The 23,488-nt window shown below is 48.1% G+C and overlaps 2 protein-coding genes across 7 annotated transcripts in view; one reads left to right on the plus strand and one right to left on the minus strand.

The window, feature by feature from the left end:
- The window catches only part of RREB1 (ras responsive element binding protein 1), a 131,178-nt gene that overhangs the window by 92,731 nt on the left and 14,959 nt on the right, over positions 1-23,488 (plus strand). For all 4 annotated transcript variants that reach the window (XM_038175425.2, XM_038175422.2, XM_038175423.2 and 1 more), the window contains 2 exons: positions 3,785-3,974; positions 5,521-8,260. In XM_038175425.2, the coding sequence (XP_038031353.2) occupies positions 3,785-3,974; positions 5,521-8,260 (2,930 nt within the window). The remainder of the gene's footprint in view (positions 1-3,784; positions 3,975-5,520; positions 8,261-23,488) is intronic.
- On the minus strand, positions 13,077-21,054 carry LOC140001958 (uncharacterized). 3 transcript variants are annotated; one of them, XM_072035031.1, is made up of 3 exons: positions 18,714-21,047; positions 17,053-17,190; positions 15,470-15,610 (listed from the first exon to the last, which is right to left on the minus strand). In XM_072035031.1, exons 1-2 carry the CDS (start codon positions 20,750-20,752, stop codon positions 17,070-17,072), a joined length of 2,160 nt encoding a protein of 719 aa, XP_071891132.1. In that variant the 5' UTR covers positions 20,753-21,047; the 3' UTR covers positions 15,470-15,610; positions 17,053-17,069. The 3 variants fall into 3 exon arrangements, with proteins under 3 accessions (XP_071891131.1, XP_071891130.1, XP_071891132.1); XM_072035030.1 differs by lacking the exon at positions 17,053-17,190 and having other exon boundaries at positions 13,077-15,610; positions 20,729-21,054; XM_072035029.1 differs by lacking the exon at positions 18,714-21,047 and having other exon boundaries at positions 13,077-15,610; positions 17,053-18,708.

Here is a 23,488-nt window from a genome sequence, read left to right on the forward strand (position 1 = left end):
GGCACTACACGTGGGCAGACTTGTGAAACTGTAAGGAGAGGGGTTTTGTTTTGTTTAAGTTCATCATGAGCAAAGTATTACCATATGTTTCAGATGCTTTATTTGATATGCTGGACTTTTCAGACTTTCCACATTAATTCTACATTTTTTAAAAAGCAGTTTAAGCAAGATGAAGAAAAATGTCCATATTACCTAGGATTTCTTTCTCCTTTGCTTCTTAAACTGTGTGCCTGGATTTAAAAATATTGTAGGTATTGATACTACTTAAAGAAGGAAAATAGTACTGATGTCAAAACAGGCAAATTAATGGCTAGGCTTCCTTAAAAAAAATTAAAGCTGCCAGTCAATGCATTGTTAGGCATGGCAGCCTTCTCCAATTTAAATTAACACACGAGTTAGTCAATACAGCACAATGCTTGCCTTAACTAGTTCAGTTTTGAAGCTCCATACCTGTAAGTTTTCCTTGGAGGTGGTACACGTCCTTATCTACATCTGCAGTGCTAATTGTATTCAAAGCTTATTTAATGTCACTGGGGAGAAACTCAGATTCCCGTAGTCCCTGAGGTGCAGCAGGGGGAACTCAACAAAAAGGCACGAGAAAAGAAAGTGCATGTGGCTGGACGACTGGGCGCTGTGTCTGAATTAGCCAGCACCCATACTGGAACGACAAGCCCAAGTGAGGTCTGCAGGGCCTGAGGGACCTCCTGGGGCCAGCAGCTTGGTGGCACCCCATAGCATCAGGGGCAGCTTCACGGTGATGTCCTTTGTCCTTGGTGGGTGGCTGGGGCGCAAGGTGCCAGCCAGGGCGCTGGAGCTCGCCTGCGGTGCCTGTCCCAGAGGGGCTGCCCCAAATGTTCCCCCTGAGGGCTTTCTCAGGCAGATTTTACTCCATCTTTCTGAACTCCTCACAAAGAGGTGTTATTGGGGTTGGTGCTGGCATCTGGGAGGTGTTAGTGCCAGGACCATGGAGAAAGGGGCACACTTTCCCCCTGGGGTACGAGGACAGCAGGGGGTGTCCATGGCTCCAGTGTGGTTCCCTAAGCTGCAGCACCAGCCGAGCTGAGATGGGCAGCACTGATGCTCCCTGCAGTGCCTGAATCTTGAGATGACAGGCATGATTTATCTGCTTGTTTCTTTATTTTTTAGCCAGGATCTTGGTTTTGGCCAAATGGAGAAAAAAAAAAAAAAAAGAGTTCAATCTTTTTTCCTGACTTTTTGCTTGATCCCAACAAGAAAGAAAAAAAAGAAGACTAAGGAGGAAAGAGAAAAACCCAGAGGAGTATTTAATTGTATGCTTTATGAAAGAGAGAAAAGCACATATGCCTTTTTCAGAAATAAGGATTTTGTTTGGGGGAGGGAGGGAGGTTCTTTTTGCATGAAAACACCATTTTTAAATTGCAGATTTTTACTCTCCTGAGGCGTAATAGTTGATACAGGTGTACTGCGAAGGCCTTTCACACGCTCTGAAAAGATCTGGTCTTGGGTGCAGCTTTTGACGGGAGCCCTAGGTAAAGCAAAGCTGAAAATCAGCCTGCCACAGCCAGTGCAGGGAGCGCGGTATGGACGAGGTGCCTGGGGGGCTGGCAGCTCGCCCAGGAGCGCTGGCTTCTGCTCAACCCAGCCCTTGGGGGCACTGCGGTGGGTGCTGGCTCTCCAGGAAGGGAGCTCTGCAGTCCCCTCCGCTGTAGCTGTGCCTGCCCCGTCACACGCAAGGGGACACGGCCAGCACAATGGGTCACCGGCCCAGGGGAGGCCAGGCACATCAGGGACCCCTGCAGCTGCCTCGAGGCTCCCAAGGAGAGTGTGAGGGTCTGTGTCCCTCCGTGGAGCAGCTGGGCTTGCTCATGGTCCACGTGCTGAGGTACCAGGAGGAGCGTGCCAGAAGCGCTGCTTGCTTTCACAGCGGGCTTTTTCGCCACCTCTAAAACAGGGTTTGTTCCGGCAGCATGCGAGTTCTTGAGGTGGCTGCCCTAACCCTGTGGTGCCCTCCTTCCCCCAGTGGTTTTGGTGGTTGTGTGTTATTGTTTTCCCCGAAGATGAAAGCTTTGCATCACGGAATAGGTACTGCCTGTTCGCGGTACTGCCAGGCGAGCTGTCCTGGTGCTCGAGCAGCGCTGCACATCGGCATTGCCCCCACACCACCAGAGACGGCTGTCACATTTAGCAGGTCTCTTTAAGGGAACACTTGCCTTGTAAACAGCTGTGGCTCTGTATTTAAAGGAATGCCAGCACTATGCTGGCAATGATTATAAAAAGGTAGGATGCGAGTGAATTGACAGGGGAGATAAAACAGATTAAACCTGCAGTGCATAATATTTATGTCCCAGCCTTCTGGGTACCGTGATAACAAAAGCAGTGGTACATATACTTCACACTTGCCTCTTTCACCACTCAGAGACAGAGTCCAATCGCTTTGTGAGTGACTCGGTTATCTCTTCATTTTCAGGGAATAAAAGAGGTCTGTGGAAGTTTATGTAGTGATAAAAAGAACAACAATGGGAGTTTGTTAGGGACAGGACAGGGAGGGGGTTGTTTCAGGATTTTGTCAGAACTCATTTCTAATTGCAGGATGTTTTCTTAATGAGTAGGCACATGTCCTTTTCCTTGATGTGGAAGGCAAAGACGGTATGGGGAGAACTAAAGAGGGGAGAGACGTGAAAGACTCCTAGTACAAATAATATTCTCAGCGACAAAATCTGTCTGCTTCACATTCACTGGTACTCTCTTCTGTGAAACTCAAGCGTTGGTCGCAGGCTGGAGGTGTAACCACGAGGAGCCGTGTTGAGTGAAGCTGTGTGTCACTTGTTGGGTTCAGAGTGGACGTGCTCTGTCGTGCTGCAGGGCTCAAGCACCCGGTGTTTAAAAGTGCTTGTTTGCTGACACGTTGGCCAAATGTCGCTGCGTAGTCCTTGCTGCCTCGAGCATAGCTGCGTTTCCAGTACCTTTGATTGTTTCATGCAAGTCTACTGTGCGCAGGAAACTTTTGTTTGGATGAATGTGTGAAGATAATTGAAGAAAAATCCTGTGTGGACAGGAGAAGATGTTTCTTCTGCATTTTGGGGGGCTCACACTGTCTGCAATGGACATAGATGAGTGTCAGAAGTCTTGAACGTGTTTCAGGTCTTCCTCCTGGCCCTCCTCCCCTTCAAGAAGCATGCATTTTTCTTTTATATAAAGTATATTTCTCGTAAAAGCTTTGAGAAGAATCAGTAGAAGTTTATGGAAAGGCAGTGCATTCGGGGAAAATTCACATGCAGGAATTTGAGTGGTATGCAGTAGCATGTTTTAAGTAGTAGTTAAAAAGGTGCTACCTAGACGTTTGCAGCTGTGTGCTGTCTAGGTCTGTTTTGGCCTTTCCTTGTCACTAATGTTCTTTGTTGTTGTTGTTTTTTATCCTAACAATACTTTTAAGTAAAAACTTGGGGAAATTAAATGTATAAAGCCATTGAAATATTTTATGTTGGATAATGAGGAAAGTTGTCAGAAGGTTGTAATCTTAGCTGCCACTTCACTGTCTGCCCACGTGTGATGTTCGGTTCTCATTTGCTCTATTCTTTGAACTTCCAGTGAACTTAATAGCCAGAAGCTGGTGGAAAGTGACTGTGATTGAAATGGTCTTTCTGTGGCAATAGTTTTCTGACGTGCTGTGGCCTTGTTCTCCATTCAGCAGGTTCTTAGTATCATGGGGAAAGCAGACGGAGGCCGGCCTAATGTGAGACGAATGTTAGTCCTTATGCTTGCAGCGTTCCCTAAGTCATTTTTATTTTATTCCTTTCCTTTCTAGGTGTGACATCTGTTGCATTACCTTTCGTACTCATCGGGGCTTGCTGCGCCATAATGCAGTTATCCACAAGCAGCTTCCCAGAGATCCCACCGGAAAGCCTTTTATTCAGAACAACCCTTCAATTCCAGCAGGCTTCCATGACTTGGGATTCACGGACTTCTCCTGTAGGAAGTTCCCCCGCATTTCTCAGGTACACTCTGTTCTTAGTAGCTTAAGGTACCAGCTGATACTGTGCCTGTTTTCTGAATTCATTGAAAGACTTGACCTTGATCAACCAGAGGCTGGATATACCATACACTGTGGAACCCACATTACTGCTGTCTGCCTATGCTTCAGACACTTCCTTTCCTTTTTCATCTAAAGAATATTTACCCTTTCCTTCCTTCCTTCCTTCCTTCCTTCCTTCCTTCCTTCCTTCCTTCCTTCCTTCCTTCCTTCCTTCCTTCCTTCCTTCCTTCCTTCCTTCCTTCTTTCCTTCCTTCCTTCCTTCTTTCCTTCCTTCCTTCCTTCCTTCCTTCCTTTTCTTCCTTCCTTCCTTCCTTTTCTTCCTTCCTTCCTTCCTTTTCTTCCTTTCTTTCAGTATTCCAGTGGGTAACTATTGGTATGAAGATCTATACATGTATTTTAAAGGAAAATGGTGGTAGTGGTAGATCCCTGCCCTTCCCATCCTGCCTATTAGTTCTCTCCTTCCTCAAACCATTCCACGTCTAAAATCAATAGGGAGGAGACATGGAAGGGAAGGCATTATTTATTTTAATTTACAATAGCAAGGATGTAGTTGTGGTGTGAAATACTTTTATCATGAAAAACTTTGGGAAATCATCTTACTTACAAAAGGGTGACCTCTTCAGTGACTTCTTCATGAAACATCCCCAAATACATTGCTATACATCTGTGCTACATTCCTTATATGAGGTTTGAACGTTTTGCAACTTTGAGGGGAAGAGACTAGGAAAAGGCATGGGGTAGCTGAGAGGCATGACCTACAAGTTACCAGAACAAAGCATGTACAGTGTATATAAAGATCCTACCAGCCCTATACTTAAATTATCACTTGTGCTCTCCTTTGGCGTGGAACATTTGCCACATATGAGCCATCTGGGTAGCATTCAAATATAACATTAACATTTATGATCATTTTCAAGGACAGGCATAAAAGCTATTTGTGAGTTTAGTATTTTTCGTGGGAGAATGAATGTAATCAGACTTGACTAACCAAAAGCCTGTTTGTTTTGGTTTTGTGTTTCATTGATGGGCTTTGAGGGATGTTAGTTTATTTTTTTTTTTTTTTTCTGTTTTCCCTTCTTGGATGCTTTTTTTTTTTTTTTCCCTTCCAGTGTCTTTGTAGTAACAAAGCTAATGGAGGTGATTTTACTTCCCAACTTAGAGATGTTAACTGGATAGTCCCCTGAAGCTACCGTCCTGTCAATGAAGAGAGGGGATTTCTAGAAGGGCAGTTCAGGGTAGAAAGGTATTTGAGAGCCTCAGTAGCTCTCTGAAGGAGTTTGTCTCTATAGAAGGGAAATTTTGGAGAATCAGCCCTTAATGTAGATACACCACTTAGGTGTCTGAAGGCTGTGGAGTAGTAATGTTTCCATGCTAGCGAGGTGGTGGCTGCTCTAAACTCCTTAACTTGGACACTAGAAGAGAGTGTGAGCTGGTGTAGTTTTGCAGTAGCTTGTGGTGCCTTTGCCAGATGGAGGTGTCTACTCTAAATATTTCTGCGTGTCTTGCAGGTGTGGTGTGAAACGAATTTGCGAAGGTGCATCAGCGAATTCCATCGGTTTATTTGCGAGACGTGTAACAAGGCATTCCCCATGCTTTCGGCACTCAAACTGCACACAGAAACTCACGTGATGGATCAGGGAAGAGACAAGCACAAGCCACAGTCCGCGACCCCACCTGGCGAGAACCCAGACCAGAAAGCCTTCATGGCATCCTTGGGCCTACAGTACACCAAAGACATCAAGCCTGTCAAGCAGGAGGACGATACACAAGACGAGGTCCAAGAAATGCGGCTCAGAGCACTGAAGAGTAACCTACCTCAGGAACCCGGCAGCACCAGCCTGCTCAGCCTCTCTCCCCTGGAAGCTGCCTCTATGGGAGGGTCATTTTCAGTCCTCCCCCCTACAAAAGAGAACATAAAGCTTCTCTCACTGCAGCCTTTCCAGAAGGGTTTTATCATCCAGCCTGACAGCAGTATTGTGGTAAAACCCATCTCCAACGAGTCTGCCATTGAACTGGCAGACATTCAGCAGATCTTGAAGATGGCTTCTTCCGCTCCTCCTCAGATCAGTCTTCCTCCACTTTCTAAGGCACCTTCTGTCCCTGTGCAGTCCATTTTCAAGCATATGCCGCCACTGAAGCCAAAGCCTTTGGTAACGCCCCGAACAGTTGTCGCAACTTCTACACCTCCTCCTCTCATCAGTGCCCAGCAAGCCTCCCCTGGCTGCATCAGCCCAAGCCTCCCACCGCCTCCTCTGAGGCTGATCAAGAACTCGGTGGAGTCCTCCTCCAACTCTCACCTCCCCCAGCCAGGAGCCAAATCAAGTCCTTCCTCGCAGTTGCTCCTCCAACCCAAAGTAGAGCCTTTAACTCAGCATGAGATGAAGACACAGCTGGAGCAGGACAGCATCATTGAAGCTCTCCTGCCCCTGAGCATGGAAGCCAAGATCAAGCAAGAGGTGACGGAAGGGGACCTCAAAGCCATCATCGCAGGGGCAGCAAACAAGAAAGCCCCAACGATGAGGAAAGTCTTGTACCCGTGCCGTTTCTGTGACCAGGTGTTCGCCTTCTCTGGTGTCCTGAGAGCTCATATCCGTTCTCACCTGGGTATTTCCCCATACCAGTGCAACATCTGTGACTACATCGCGGCTGACAAGGCAGCGCTGATCCGGCACCTGCGGACACACAGTGGGGAGAGGCCTTACATTTGCAAAATCTGCCACTACCCGTTCACAGTTAAAGCCAATTGTGAGAGACACCTGCGAAAGAAGCACCTCAAAGTGACCAGGAAGGATATAGAGAAGAACATTGAGTATGTCACCAGCAACGCCGCAGAGATGGTGGATGCCTTCTGCTCCCCGGACACGGTGTGCAAGCTGTGTGGCGAGGACCTGAAGCATTACCGGGCCCTCCGCATCCACATGAGGACGCACAGCGGCTGCCAGAAGAAGAAGCCGTTTGAGTGCAAGGAGTGTGGCACAGCCTTTTCAGCCAAGAGGAACTGCATTCACCATATCCTCAAGCAGCACTTGCACGTGCAGGAAAGGGAGATTGAGAATTACATCCTGGCGGTGGACTGCAGCGCCCAGGAGGGCCACGCAGATGCTCCTTTATTGGAGGACAGCACTTACATGGACCGCAAGCCCATCACGCCTTTCCTGGAGCCACAGAACGGCTTCTTGCTTGGGACATCATCTCACGTTCCCATCAAACTTGAACCTGCGGGCAACTTCCCGATGGATTTTGATGAGCCGCTGGATTTCTCTCAGAAGAACAAAAGCCTGAGTGCTGTGCAAGTGAAACAGGAGAACCTCTTTGGCTCTTCTCCCCTGTCCCTCTATGATTGTTCCATGGAGCCCATTGACCTGTCCATCCCCAAAGCCCTGAAGAAGGATAGCGATGTCCCAGGTGAAGCCAGGAATCAAGAGCTGTCTTCTTCTGGGAACAGTGATGCAGCCTATAACTGTCAGCAGTGTCCTCTGGCCTTCGGCACCAATGGGAACTCAGAGAAAAACAGGGCTGCCAGACATCCCCAGCCACTGAAAGGTTCATTGCATTTGACTGTCCCGATCATTTCCCCAGCTCTCCTTGGCGGTTCTGCCGTGCTGAGACCCTTGAGGCCTAAACCACCACCACAACCTCTCTTGCCAAAGCCTCCAGTAACTAAAGAGCTGCCACCGCTGGCTTCCATTGCACAGATCATTTCGTCTGTGTCTTCTGCTCCTGCTCTGCTGAAAACCGAGGCCGCGGATGCCAGTCCCAAGGCAGTGAGCAGCTCCACTGGGTGTGACAAATCAGGGAACGCCAAAGCAAAAGTGACAATCGTGACCGCCGTTCAGAGAGACTCCAGCCTTCCCAGTGACCTGACTCAGGTGTGTGACTCAGAGCAGTCTCCCATCGCCGACACTGGGCTGGCTAAGAAAAGAGGTAGAAAGAAAGGAACGAAAAATAAGCCTAAATTGGGCAGTGGTGTGGATCTGGAGTCAAGTGGGGAGTTTGCCAGCATAGAGAAGATGCTGGCTACCACAGACACTAATAAATTCAGCCCATTTCTGCAGTCCACTGACAATTTCAAGGAAGAAAGCGGCAGAAATGGAACAAGTGAGGACGAAAAGGAAACTGCCGAAGATAAGCTGCTGAGAGGGAAGAGGAACGCTTACTCAGACTGCCTTCAAAAAATCCCCTGTCCTTCCTGTCCTCGAGTCTTTTCATGGCCAAGTTCCCTGCAGCGGCACATGCTCACTCATACAGGTAAGAGTGCCTTACCCTGGAGGGGGCCTGTAGCCTGAGAATTTTCCTCATTAAAGAGTTGCCCCATGGAGGAATCCTCCTTTCTTGTCCTCTCTCTGATGTCTGAATCATGTTCTTCGTTATTCTGCAAAGTCTCAGCTGTTGCAGTTGCATTGTGGTGGTGTTAAATTTTTTAGTAATGGAATAATCTCTGTGGCTTTGAGTATCAAGGGGGCAAATTAAACTGCTAAACCCAGTTGACTTCAGCAGCGTAACTCAGCGTACATGGAAGAAGAATTTGGTTTCAGGTTTTCTATTATTACTGTCTCATCTTGACCGTGAACATGTGTGCTGAATATTTTATTGTGCCTTGCGTGGTTTGTTTGGCCGCATCCAGTGGCTGTTTGTCTACTTCAGGAACGATAAAAACATCCCATCAAAACGAAAGCAAATAAATGCAGAATTGTGGCAGGAAAGGAAAATAACTTAGCGTTTAGCATTTTTTTTTCTTGCGGTGGCTTTTATTTGACAGATCAAAGGAAGTGAATGCAAGAAATATCATCCCAAACATTATGCAGCAGCTTGCCTCTAGGAGATGTTTCTTCTTAGTGTTGATACAAGCAAAGGTGGGCTTACGCCCTGGGGCATGGAGGTGTGTGTGGAATCTGTAGTATTGTGCTGGTGAGTAAGTAACCTCAAACCGAGGGGTAAACAAAAGGAGGACCTAGGGACGAAGATTTGCTCTGGGTTTGGGGTTCTTCTTCATTCTTCGTTGTAATGGAAGTAGTGTGTTGAATGCTGTGTCAGTTTGAAGTCCACTCCTTTTTCCACTACGTTGTAATAATTAGATAACCCAACAGTAGATTCTCATCCTGCTCGGAGAGGAAGAGGATGAAGCTCTGCTTGCTGTTGCTCCCTTTGAAGTCAGTCACAGTTGTTGATATTGTTCTCTTCATTATGCAATCTCAACTCATGTTGTAAAGAGTAAAAGTTAGGAATATTTGTAAGAAGCTTCTGGGAATTGAGTACAGACTTTTTTTTCTTTTTTTTTTTCCCCTGAAGTAGTTGAGTTTTCATGAAGCAACAGATTCATGTTGGTCCTAGATGGGAACCCTGGAGAGGTAAAGAGGTTAGCTAAGAGGTTTAAAGGCAATCCGAGCTGTGGAGCAGTCCCTGTTACTTGTTTGCTTTGAGTGATACAAGGACGTAACTTGCAAGGTATCTGTGCAACAGTGAGGCTATTGTTTTCTGGCCTGTACAGGCCATCTTACTACTGTCATCTTACTACGTATATATATGATTTGCTTTCAGAGGTGAGGGAGAACTCTTTACTCGTATCAATTATTTTCTAACACCCTGCCCTCCAAAAATAATACATCGTTACTGAAGAACTGTTAATGAGACAGAAAACAATGAAGGGAGGTTTTGCCCAGACTAAGGGGGTTGACCTGCTTATTGATGGCAGCCTTCCAAGGTAGCAGCACTGCTGTAAACCCTTAATGAAGACAGGAAAAATGCACTTGGCTGTGAGCTATACTGGTAAAACCTGCCTCCCCTACCATAACTGGGCCTGGAAGGAGACACCATCCTTTCAGAAAGCCTGTGCTGCAATCCCCACAGGCAGGACACACAACTGCAGCAGTAGCAGGGTTGGGTCCTCGGTGCAGGTAGAAGATTTTGGTGATGGCACAGCAGTGGCACTAATCAGATTCAAGCTGGTATGCGCTGGCACTGCTAATAGCGAGCTCTTTCTAATCATTGTCAGAGCAGTGCTGAGGGAGATTTAGTGCTGGAGAACCACTCTGCAGCTAGCTGTGGTCCTGGGGCATCTCCTTTCAGGTGACTCTAGCACTTTGTCTCTAAACTGGGAGTCCACAGCAGCTCCCCTGTGGCAGCAACATAGATGAGACTGACAGGAGGGAAAGGGGAAAGGTAAGATAGGAAAGCAGAGGAGGTTTAGGCCTGGAAGGATGCATTTCTTCTGTCCCCACCTGTTGCACAAGCAGTGACTTGTTAGATAGCTCTGTTATTTAAAGGGAGCTGAGGAAAGATTTTGATCACTGATCTTACTGCAAAGAGAAGAAGTGAACTTTGTTGTTTGAACTGCTGCTCCCTAACCTGGGGAGGGAAGAGGCCAAGATAAGCTGATGCGAGTGTGCTAAGTGGGAGTCCTGGTGGTCTGCTCCCAAAGCACGTGCGCTGGGTAACTGGTCTGTAGCGAAGCACTGCAGGCAGGCTGGTCTGTGCCCCAAGATTCCTGTGGTACGCTGCTGTGAGAATGACAGCGCAGTCACATGAGCTCAGAAGTGGCAACCAGCTCCATCCATTTGTAGGGAAGGTGCTCTCAGGATAATTTGTGCCAGGGGCCTGAGCTAATGAGTGAGTGTGGCTGAGGAAGAGGTACATCATTTTGAGCATTTAAGCAGTATAGATATCACTAGTTCTACAATACTGTCTTTATAGTAAGACATGAAAAGATTTTTACAAGCATGACTTCCACGTTCAATAAAATTTCAGCATGGAGGACTCCTTCCATGTGGTGTCAAGGTTACATTTACCTTTTGTGAAAGGGCACAAACGCACATTGCTACCAGTAACCCGTATCCTCCACGCAGCCAAAAGTCTCTGATAAAAGCCTTCACACTGCTCAGTCTTGCCTCAACACCGCTATGTGTTTTTTACTTCAAAAGCATTTCCCTGGGAAGCACACACCTTCTTTGTTGTTTTTTATTTTAATGCAAAGCTCACCAAGTGGGGCACTGGGAATTTGGCACAGCTTGTTTTTATACAGTGTTTAACATGGTACCTGTGTTTTGTTTGAACATGCTTGAATGCTTGCTTTTAATGCTTTCTTTCTCTTGATGTCGCCTTATTTAATTTTCTCTTCTATGTTCAACTCAGTTTGCCTTTCTGTCTTGCTTTTCTCTCCTGCTCTTGACTTTTTTCATTTTCAGAGCAGCAAATACGGTGTGCCCTGCAGATGATGCAGTTAATTTTGCTGCCTTTATGGTACGTGAATCAGACTAGGTTCAATACAAAATGAAAGTAATGGTCCTTTTTGTCCATTAATTAGTTACAGATAACTTGGATCTATTTGCAGAGAATCACTTGAGGGTGTATTCAGAGCAATTGTGCCAGGCCATATTTGGCCCAGCATTATTGTTTGTAGTAGGTAAGACGTAATGGCAGAGGTGGTTCTTTTTTTTTTTTAAAACAAAACAAAACAAAAACAACAGATAGCTATTGGCTTGCCAAACATGCAAAATAAATACTTATCATAGAAATTAAATGGACATAAAAATATATATAAACAAAATAAATAAATAAATAAATAAATAGAATACAGTTATGCCTAACCTGTGAGCCTGAATATTTCCTGTTGATGGGCAGATGCAAGTTGTAAAATAGGATCAGAGGGGATTTTATTCCTTGCTTTTACAACTTAAGTCAAAATAAAATTGTAGACATCTTTTGTTTTTTTTTAATCCAACTCATGACCATTCTTATGTAAAAAGATAATAATAAGAAAAGCAAATCACATTGCATTTTAACCATAACTGCTTCGATTACCCTCCAGTAAGTTCATATATTTTATCAGAAGAGCAGGTACCATTAAGGGACAATATGGGAAGCAAGGAATACTGCTTTTTTGATTTTTTTGTGTTCCTTTAAAGGTGACATTTTTGTAAAGCAGTGTAGTTTCCGTTTGGGAATAGGAATGTATTCTTGGGGGAGGGGAGGAGTGTTTGCACAGTAAGCAGGATAATCGTTTGGGTTTAGAGACCTCCATTTGGGATGTTTGTGTGGAAAGTAGACTACCTTATCTGTTGTAGTTAGTGGTCCATATGACAAATACTTGGTAGATACAAAAGTTTTCAAGTCTGAAAATATGAGAAAATTGTGACCTGAGATGCAGGTTGAGTTTCAAGCAATTAATCCCCAGCTAATCCTGTCATTGCATGCTTGAAAAAATATGTGGAAAGGAATTGGGCTATCATGAAGGAGAAGGATTTCTGCTGAACTTTGAAGTTCTGTTCTGTATTTGCATTGTGAATAAAGCCAAATAAAAAGTGCAGAAAGTGGTGGTATTCGTAGCCATAAATTTATGGTTGATTTAGTAGGCATATAAAAAGAAAGAGTGAGTGACTTGAAAGCCTACAAAAAGCAGTGCCTTGAAACTTCTAGTTGTATTAACACTGGAAGAAAATGAAGAGAAAGAAACAACCTACATGAGTTGTCCGCAAGATACAGGGAATCCCTCGTTCAGGTTGAGATGTTAATTAGGACAGATCAAACTTGTGCAAGATTAAAGTGAGAAAAGTACCCACAAAGTCATATCAAAGAGGCTGCTGGTTGTGTGTTTGCATGTGTGTGTGTGCACGTGCATGTGTGTGTTCAGGGGTTTGGTGTGAGAGGGGAAAGGTTTGACAGGAGCAGATCTTTTACTTTTAACCATCCTCACAACCTCTTTCTTCATCACAGAGACGTCTTGAAGAGCAACTTCCCTCGTTCCACTGTGTGATCCTGGCTTTTCTTCCAGACGGTCCTGTACTCAGTCCCTGCCCTTGTTTTAGTCATTTAAATGAATTGCAGACATGAAAAACTTTCTCCTGTAGGGAAGTAATTGGTAGTTTATTCAATATATGGGGCTTGATTCCACAGAAGTCTATGGGAAGATACCCACTAGCTTTGGTGGAAGTTGTGTAAAATTCAAACATGTGATAAACATCTCAGGAGATGACCTGTTACTGAAAAGCTTGCAATGAGCTTGTTGTAGCAGGTCAGTGTAGGATAACCCGACTGAAAGCCCCGGGACAAACGGACACAACGACCAGCGTTCTGTGCCGTAAGCCAATTTATTGCTGCGTGACAGTATCTTATATAGTGTTAAAACGTCCCACCCAGGAACCCAGGACCCCTCCCACTGTGCTCGCAGGCACCCCAGACCCCTCCTTTTGTGCACGCAGGCACAACCCAGAATAATCCCACATCTCCCCCCTCTTTATGCAGTAATGTACCCCCTTTAACCCGTTACGCTAAGCGTGATTTAATCATAACTACTTAGAGACAAGTATCCATCCCAGGAGCAAGCGGTGGCAATGGGAACCCTTCATGATTCTTGGTGAGAATGGTCAGCATGCTGCGATTCATTGTACTGCTTCTATCTATTTTTGCTTTAATACATGCATATACCAGCCCTATCACAATGAATACTATTACCAGTAGCAATATTGTTTGCAAAAGCGATTTAAGCCATCCTTCTAGCTGAAAGCCTAACCCCTCGAGAGTTGCCCCCAGCCAATTCTGTTCTGCGTCACGCTGCTCTTCTTTTATTTTGCCTTCTACCTGGGCTATTTGGGATATGTCACGTTCTACATCGGCAGTTACATTCGGAATGTGTATACAACAATGGCCAACCTTATCTTTAAGGTATCCACAGACACCATGTTCCTCTAACAGAAGCATATCCAGGGCCAATCTATTCTGCAGGGTCATTCTTGTTGTGGCTTGTAACTGTATATTTAATTCCTTAAACCCCCTTTTGGTTATGTCGGCCAATCTATGTACTTGCCCCATCAAATTGTATATCAGCTCCCTGTTGTGGTAGGAGGCTATCGGGGCAAACAACGATTCTACCACCCATCCTATCTTTACCCCAGTGGACGGTTCCTGCCACTTATCATCTTCTTCACTTACTTCTCTTTTTGTCCTTCCCTCTATGAGAGGAGATTTTTTCCAAAGCGGGCAAAGGGTGGGCAATCCTAAAGTAATTTCTTTTACTGGGCCATCCAAACTTAAATGAGTCGTCCAAGTTCCATCACTGGCAGCCCACACAAAATGTCCCATGCTTCGTATAGTCGAGGATTTACAATTCACTAAGGTCTTTTCCCTACCAGTCTGGCTGGCTATATTCCGGTTGGTTATACTCATGTTAACTTGCAGACCTCTGCATGCACATCCGGTGGCTAGGGCTATCTTTACCGGGAGCAGAGATATTGTTTCTAAAGCAGTATCACAATTGAATATTTGTGTACAATTCCACCACGGGACTGACTTTACCCTCTCCCGACTACTAGTTTCCCTCTGAGCCGTCTCGTATAGTAAACTCTGGTCATTATTTGTCCTTCCTACCCACTGCAAACACCAAGGAGTATTCCCTCCATATTGGTATTTCTGCAGTATACTTAATGCCCATGCTGACTCCCAACCCTCTAATCCTCCTATCTCGTTACCTTCTTTACACTTCCATATAACCTTTTCCTTTTGTCGTGTGCGTGGTGCATCATACTCACACATCCCTAGTCGTCCATCCTCGTTGTCTAGGTCCGTAAATATGTAATTTCTTTCCTTTTGACACCCAGAATAAAGGCGAATCTGACACTTTCTATAAAACCCTTCCAGCCTTTCTGTCTCTATGACTGTTTCTGATTCACATTGGATTGTTTTGTTTTTCTCAATCTGGGGTATCGGTGATGTGATTATACCCCAGGGTATAGAATCACCTGCGGATTTAGGTATAGGTAAACAAGCGGTCACTTGACTCACATTCTGCATTTTTGCGAAATCTCTAATTAACCCTATCATTAAATTTTCCTCTTGATTGCTCCTTGTTTGCTGTGTGAACTGAACTGACCTTTTATCTCTCATTTTTAACAACACCGGAATGTTACAGACTCCTCGGGTTGCTCGAGGGCTGCGAACAGTGCGATGTGGCCACAATAGCAGACCCATAGAGCACAAACCAAGTGTCATGTTAGCTGGAATCACCTTCCAAGCACGTTCCTGAGAACAGAGCAACCAATAGGGGTTAGGTAAACGCCAATGAACAGAGTTCGAAACATGCGCGACGCGGACCGATTGGTAAGGGGCCGTCGCATGGCTATTTACAGTCCAAACATCCCCAGGGAAAAGGTCCTCCGGTGCAGGAGCTTGGCCCGGTGGCCCCACCCACAACCAGGCCACCGACTGATTGCGCACCATGGTCTTAACTGTCCATGGCGGAATGGTCACATCCGCCGTTGTCCCCTTGTCCCAAATGTCAATGGAGCCGCACAATTGCGCCACTGGCAGATCAGTTTCTTTTCCGTCCTCCGTCGCATGTGTGGTGCCGTCCGATGACAAGTGTATTTCATGTGTCAGATTGATACCTGCCTGCACGGTGGCATGGATAAGGATGGTAGACAGCTTCCTTCCCTGGCAAGTAACAGGCGGGAACAACCCACGAAGTGTCCCGTTGAGTACTGGCTCAGCAGACCGTAGGTTGTAAGCGTATGGCGTTGGAAACAGCGGAGCGGTCCGGTAGCCCACAGCATACTCCTGCCAGTAGCCCCCGTACACTGCAGGGCACAAGGCGAGGACAAGCAGGAGTCGCTGTAAAGGGGAGAAAATTACTTACTCATTTCCTGTTCCTTTGAGTCCACCTGCTCAGGGAACGGACGTACCCATCGGGCTGGAACCCACCGAACCCCCGATGGTAGTTGTACACAGGCGTAACCCCGCCCCATAACTAACAGGGGTACCGGATCCCGATTCCACGGCCCACCGTCCAGGCGTACCTGAACAACCCCTAAAGGTACACGTTCTGACATAGCATGGTCTGCGGATCGACCTTCCAAATGATTTAAACTAAAAAGGGCCTTTAATAACAAAGCGTGCGGACAGGAATCTCCATAGCCAGTTGCCTCCATTCCCCCCCCTTTAAGGGCATCGAGGCGAGCTTTCAAAGTCAGATGAGTACGCTCAATAATGGCTTGCCCAGTAGAATTATGTGGAATACCCAAGATATGAGTGATGCCCCAGGTGCAACACCATTGGCCAAAGAGCCGACTAGTGTAGCCTGGACCATTATCTGTTTTTAGAGTGTGCGGGATACCCATGACCGCAACTGCAATGCGCAGGGCACGAATGCACTCTCGAGCTTTCTGTGCTGTGAGAGCAGTAGCCCACATCATACCACTACAGGTATCCACTACGACGTGGAGAAACCGGAAACGTCCGAAAGGCGCATATTCTGTAACGTCCATCTGCCACAGCTCGTTGGGGCGCAGTCCTCTCGGATTTACCCCAGACGGCAGAGGAGCAGGGTGACTACAGGCTGGACATGTGGCTATTATAGACCGTGCGTCAGCTAGCGGAATTTTAAATAGACGATGCAACGACAAAGCCGATTGGTGAAATTGGCGGTGCGACTGGGCAGCAGCTATGCGGGTATCGACAAGAGCGGGGTAGCATGCCAAGTCTGCTGCCGCATTACCCGCCGTAATGAAACCAGGTAACTGGGTATGGCTGTTGACATGCATTACAAAAACAGGTTGGCTACGCCGAGAAAGAGCATTATACAGGAGGACTGCGGTTTCAGTCCGTGGTGCAATGCAGGAACGGCAGAGGGTAGCAGAGCGAAAACAGTATTGGCTATCTGTTACAATATTCAAAGGCTCTGTGGGAAAAAGAGAGAGCGCGAGACAAATAGCAAGCATTTCAAGACGCTGTAAAGAAACAGAAGTGTTGCAGCGCACTTGGCCTTCCCATTCCGAGCCAGTCCACCACACCACAGCAAACTTGTGGGTGGAGCCAGCTGCATCAGTGAAAACAGTTCGAGCCTGCAATGGCTCTGGAGAGATCGGCAAAGCAGGGATTACATCAAGTACAGAAAATAGATTCGCATAAGGCGACTTTGGATATGCCTGCAAAGGATAAGGGTAAGCTGCAAGGGCAGTCTGCACCCGCATAGATTGTTGTAGAAGAGACGCCAGGGCATTCGGTCGTAGTTCCACCGACAACAGGTGCGGTTCGCTGCCATCTATTGCACGTACCTTCGTTCGAGCCCACTCTATAGCGAGGGCAAGGAGTTCATCCCATTGTGGAAATGCAACGCGGGGCACAGACACATAGCCAAAAAGCAGTGGGCGCTGCAGCTGGCCCTGATGTAGAATAATAATAGCTCCCTGTACCTGCAGAAGGATGTGTGCAAGTAAGGGCCGCGCGGCATCGCGACGCCATAAGCCTTGCTTTTGGAGGCGTTGCATAAAGCGCTCTAATATGTGCTGATGTTGGGAAGACAGTTGGCGCGGGGCTGTCAGGTCAGTGTCGCCCCGTAACTGATCAGTAAATAATTGCATCTCATCAGGGGGCAGTGGAACAAATTGACGGAGCCACTGCAGGGCGCCAACCAACACTTGTAACTGATGCAAGTTAGTAACCGAATTCTCTGTGACTAACAATTTTTGAGGCCGCACAAGGCGTTCTGTAAGCTGAGTCCCCAGATATTTGTATGGAGCCACTAGCTGAGTTTTATCTTTCCCGATGGTCAGACCAAATCCCAATAGAGCGGCCTCTATTTGATCGTACAGACCCGAAGGCAGCACGGGGGCAGCAAGCAGCAGGTCATCCATATAATGGACTACCAAAATAGTGGGGTGCTGCTGACGAACTGCCTCGAGGGCTTTGGCCACATACATCTGACAAATTGTAGGGGAATTCTTCATACCTTGAGGGAGGACAACCCATTCATACCGGGCTGCTGGCTGCATATTGTTCAACGATGGAATGGTTAGAGCAAAACGCTTGGTGTCATCGGGATGCAAAGGTATGCTGAAAAAACAATCCTTTAAATCTATAATCATACATTGCCAATCTCTAGGGATCATAGTAGGTAACGGCAACCCGGGCTGTAAGGGCCCCATGTCCTCCATCGAGGCGTTAACCGCACGTAAATCATGTAAAAAGCGCCATTTCCCAGATTTTTTCTTAATTACAAATACAGGGGAATTCCAAGGGCTAGTTGATGGAACGAGATGTCCTTGTTGCACTTCTTGTTTGACGAGTTCATGCAGAGCGATAAGCTTTTCTTTTGTGATGGGCCACTGGGCAACCCATATGGGGTCATCCGACCGCCATGTTAAACGCCAACAGGGGCGCGGCTCCCCAGTGGCCCCCTGTATAAAACCTGCTGTGAAGGTTCAATATGCAAGCGAGCTCCTGCTAACACTAATGCATCACGACCTAACAGTGATATAGGAATGGCTAGAACATAGGGTCTGAGAGGCCCCACCTCCCGCCGGACGCCAGCGTCATCCCAGCGAATCAATACTGGATGATGGCTACGATGACCTTCCACCAAACCACCCACCCCACTGACCGCTCGGGGCAGCGGATCTAGTGGCCACTGTTGAGGCCAGTGTGCAGCGGAAATGGAGGTGACATCTGCACCAGAATCCACTAAAAATGTTATAGTGGCTACCGGTGGAAATGGATCCTTCACACCTTGAATAGCTACTCGGGCAGGCAAAGTTGGCCGAGAACCCATGTCAAAGCTAACTTGTATCAGGGGATAATTCACGCTAGAGAGTCCATCATCACTCTCGGCTATCAGAGGGAACACAGTGGGCTCAGCTGTGGCAGTCCGCTGCTGCACGGGAATCTCCACTCCTTGCTCCACTGCCCGTGAACCTGCAAGCCAAGCTTCTGTATTTACCAATCGTTTTCCGGCCCGAGACTGGACGGCGGACTTGTCCACCCCTGCTCGATGGGGGTTGGGACCCACGCTTGCGGCCGAGACGGTGGGTCCCTTTTCGTCCCGGCGTTGGCGTTTCCCGACTGCCCATCCCTTTTTCCCTCTTTCACTTCCCCTTTGCGTTGTGAGCACTCCCGAGCGCGGTGGCCAGACCGCCCACACACCCAACAACGAATACGGCTGACTTCGACCACAGGTTCCCTTTTCTCGGGACATTCACGAGCTACGTGACCACGCTGTCCGCAGCGAAAACAACCACCAGGATGTATCTGGAGGGCAAATGTCTGGAGGGCAGACGTGACTCCTGCCATCTGCTCACTGAGAGCAGCAGCAAGAGGTTGCATCTCCTGAGCCTTGCCAAACGCACAGCCACGAGCGATCAGCTCGCCCGCGCTTGCTGAAGCCGGAAGCGCTGCAAGAGCAGCTTTGAATTCAGGCTGAGCTCCTGTCCTTAAGCATTCCCTCAAAACAACATCTTGTGCTTCCGGTGGTAAATTACTGCTGGCCACAGCTGTCTGCACCCTGTCTGCAAAACGCCCAAAATGTTCCTCAGGTTTTTGCCGAATATGCAGATAACTGGGAGTCGGGCTGACTACAGCATTCATCCGCTCTAATGCCCTACGACCCAAATCGGCGGCGGCAATAAGCACAGCTTGCGGCAGCAACAATTGTTCCTGAGGAGTATTCCACCGCCCTCGTCCCAACAACGCTTCCCCAGACATGCCATGTAAAGGATCCTGGGGGTTCGCCCATGCACGCGCCATTAACACTTCACCTTCCTCTTCTAGCAAAGACTCTAACATGGGTACCTGCGCTGCCGTCAGGCAGGCTCGGGCAACCTGCCGCCAGTCAAACATCAGGGGCCCTTGCAAAGCCACCGCATCCAACAAAACCTGTGTCTGTGGGCTAGAGAACCCACCCTCCTGTACAGCCTTTTTTAACTGTAGCAGCATCTTATAGTCTACCGGCTGCCACTGATGTCCCTGAGACCCTGCGAAAACAGGAAAACACCCTATCCGCACAGGACTTGGCGTTATTTCACAACCCGAGAGAAGACATTCTCTCGCACTAATAGTCCATTTTTCTCTTGCCTTTTGCACCTCCTCGCGGATGTGCATCGGCTGCCGCGGGGTAACCTGTCGAGGATCTCGAGACTCCTCATCTGTTGAACTCTCACTATCCACTCGTTCTCTCTCTCGGGGCGTAGCACCCGACGGAACAGGAACGCGACACACGGACGATGGTAGGGGCTTCTCCGAAAAAGACTCCACCCGCACTTCCCCCCCCTCCCGCTCTCCAGGGTCAAACACGGGGGGGACTGCATACAGCGGCGGCCGGAGGGAGCCCGAAAACGCCGGCGCTTGCCCAGATGCCACCCCTGCCCCTTCTGGACTCCCAGCAGGGAACAGAATAAGGGAGCCCTTCTTATTTACCCCCCAAAAGGACCCGTCCGATGAAGTATGTACTGTGCTCCCTTCTGCTGGAGGGGCACTGGGTGTTGCTATTCCTTCACGATCCAACCGAACTCGCAGGGGGGCCACAAAAGGTTTCCCACCCTCTTCTTTCTCCTGCTCCACATTATTTTTATCCCCCAATCGAGCCTCCTCCTTCACCTGCTCTGACCCTTCCTTTAGATCGTTTTTTATCGGCAGCTCCATAGGAGCTTGCTTATTCTCACTGTCCCCATCGGACAAAAGCATACGGTGCACAGTAGCCCACAGGCATGCCTCGTTGGCTACCTTTTCCAAAGCCGCTCGCACCGACCCATAGGTTGGTAACAAAGTCAGCGCCTCTTTGTTCCCGATGCAGGCGCTATCAAATAAATCCCGTCCCACCGTTTCTAAAACGGTCTGTCTCAGGCAATGGACAGGAGACTTTGCCAGATTCCGGCGTGTCATCCAGAGCAAGAGGGACTGTACGTCCTTCTTTCGTAGTGTTATCCCTACTTCCTTGGCCAAGGATTTAACAGTACTCACCACCTCATCGACTCCAGGCCCCATGGCCACCCGCGTACCTAGCACGTACGCACTGCGCCTAACTCGCGCCGCGCCTAACTCGCGCCAACCGGTTGCATGTCGGGGTTCGTATCACGTCGGGGTCACCATATGTAGGATAACCCGACTGAAAGCCCCGGGACAAACGGACACAACGACCAGCGTTCTGTGCCGTAAGCCAATTTATTGCTGCGTGACAGTATCTTATATAGTGTTAAAACGTCCCACCCAGGAACCCAGGACCCCTCCCACTGTGCTCGCAGGCACCCCAGACCCCTCCTTTTGTGCACGCAGGCACAACCCAGAATAATCCCACAGTCAGCTTTGACTAGGGAATTTTTTTTCCCCCCACAAGAGCAGAAGAGGATAAAATTTGGTTGCGAAAGGCTGGTCTCAGAGATTACTGACCAGGTGACTCAAGAGAGAAAGGGATGGAGAAAGCAGTAAAGGGGAAAAATGAGAGAAAAAAAAATAAAACAGAAACGAAAACACAAGGAGATTTCTTACTACACGTTACAAGCACAGATAAGCACACTGTTTTCTTGTGTCAGGTCATGAGCCTCCATCCCATGTCAAAAATACGTTATTTTTTCTACCAAATCTAACAGAGGTTGCACAAACCTGGAGTTGCCATCTGCTCCCTGGGGAGAAATGGGCTTATTCCCCAGTCTGAGGAATGCTGGATCTCCCCCTAGAGCAGGCAGCTCGCCCAGGTTGTTCAGAGTGGTGAGACCGAGTTGTGTGAGTTGTACTGAGCGCTGTAGAAGAGCAAAGCGTAAAGATGGAAGAAACGTCCTGCTGCATTAGAGCAGTGGTCCATGCAGCCGTGTACTCTCTCTGATGGTATCAGTAGGATGTGCTATTTAGGGTGAGCTTGTGGGCCTGGCCACTTCCTGCAGTCTGTGCCTCTTGTGCTCTGCCAGCATCCGCAACCACTGCATTGGGGTTGCATCTGGGAGGGCACATCCCTGCCCACTCCTTTCAGTACCTGTTTATGGTCCGGCTTTCTGTCGTTCTCTCCGATTGCTTTCTGAACCTGCTGATGCTGTCTGCCTCTGACCTCACATACGTGGTGTCAAGCTCCAGAAGTTCAGTACCTGCTGTGTAAAGAAATATTTTTTTTTAAGCTGATCCCCTGCAAGCTTCAGAGAGCCTCCCTTTGTTCCAGCACTGCAGGATTCAAAGCTCTGTTGGTTGCTCTCTTTGCTGCCTTTGTGATTTGCAGACCTCAATCTTATCAGCCCCTTCTCTCTGCCAAAATTAGGGTCTTGAGCCTTTCCGGTGTCTCCTCACAGGGCACCTGCCCCATCACTTGGATCAGGTTTGCTCTGTGCCTTTTGCATCCCAGCTATGTCCTTCTTGTGGCGCTGAGACCAGAACTACATGCACAACCTGAAATGAGGGCACACCAGGCCTTTACACCTCAGCAAAGGGACACCCTTTGTCTTGCTTTCAATACCCTTGCTTGTGATACCCAGTGTTTTTTAGCTTTATTTTGGCTGCTGATGCAGGCCAAGGCAATGATCCTGGGGAACTCTGAGAGATGGCTCTGAGACCTCCTGCCTAAACATACTGCCTGTACCACCTTCAGCATCATGTAGGCATGGTTCAGATGACTTTTTCTAGATATTTTTAACTTTAAATTTGTCTGCACCAAAACTCACTTGTCATCTTTTGAGAGCTTTGCAATAAAGGAGACCACCTGTCAGATCTCACAAGGCTTTTTGTTGTGGGCAGGTGAGTGGCATTTAGAAGAAGGGGTGAGCAGACATGAAGCCACGTTGGGTGCAGCAATTCATTTTTTTTCTGTGCTGGCCAAGTGGAATTGATGCACGGAGGAAGCTTGGCAGAAGGTGGTGCACGTCCCCTCCCTGGAAAGGGCCTGCACAAAGCAGCCACCTCCAAGAGAGGCAGGGCAGCGGTGTGTCACTCTGAGTATGTTTCATGGAAGATTTGTTGAAGTAACAAATCTAAAAGCAGCAGGAAGTTTGTTCAGAAGAGCGTGCCGTCCTCACAGCCTCTCTCATCCTTTCTCTTCCTTTTGTTACGGCAGGTTGCATTGCAGTGATTCAGACGCAGTCTTTCAGGTCTCGGTGCTAGTCTGGCAGTAAAATCCGCCGTGCTGGAGGCATGTTGCGACGTGAATTGCTCCTGCCTAGCGCGAAGGACGAGGCTGTCTGGTTACCATGCTAACGGCCCGGCGCAGTTAGGGGCTGCTGGTGCAGCTCGGTATCCGGCTGTCACGTGGGCTAATCCTGCCCATGCAGACAACAGATGGTTGCAGCCTGGGAGAGGAAGACTCATGTTATAACACGATCCCCTCGCGGAACAAAAGCCTGCAGGAAGCGCTCTGCGACAATCTTAGCGGTGGGACGAAGCTGCAGCACCCTAATGGGGTCTGGTGGGAGCTTCCCTTGTAGCCAGAGGGATGCTGACGGCAAGGAAAGCCTTCCTAAAGTTGCTCCGACGAGCGCAGGGGTGACACGTAGGATGTGCAGGACGTTGGTGGAAGGTAAATGTTGTTCTTAGTGCTTGTGCAGGCGGCACTGGGCTGGTCAGAGTGGTTCGACCTGCCCCCAGCAGACAGAGCCTTGGGCCACGGTTGGATAACACAAAGCACTTCTCGTAGGTACTGGCTCGACCTGTTCCCAACTGTTCATCCCCACAGCTGTAACTGACCCAGCTGCCCAAAAAAATGAAAAGGGCAAGGGGAGGGACAGGCAGTCGTGAGATCAGTTCCCG

The sequence above is a fragment of the Anas platyrhynchos genome, chromosome 2, assembly GCF_047663525.1.
Source record: "Anas platyrhynchos isolate ZD024472 breed Pekin duck chromosome 2, IASCAAS_PekinDuck_T2T, whole genome shotgun sequence".
NCBI classification, from domain to species: domain Eukaryota; kingdom Metazoa; phylum Chordata; class Aves; order Anseriformes; family Anatidae; genus Anas; species Anas platyrhynchos.

What these genes read in the sequence shown, in the direction of transcription:
- LOC140001958 (XM_072035029.1), bottom strand. Translation starts at nt 17,931, where the DNA reads ATGGAGGACATGGGGCCCTTACAGCCCGGGTTGCCGTTACCTACTATG. An exon ending in TAGAGTGGGCTCGAACGAAG is followed by an intron (nt 15,611 to 17,052) that starts GTACGTGCAATA and finishes TCCCCTTTACAG; the next exon opens with CGACTCCTGCTTGTCCTCGC.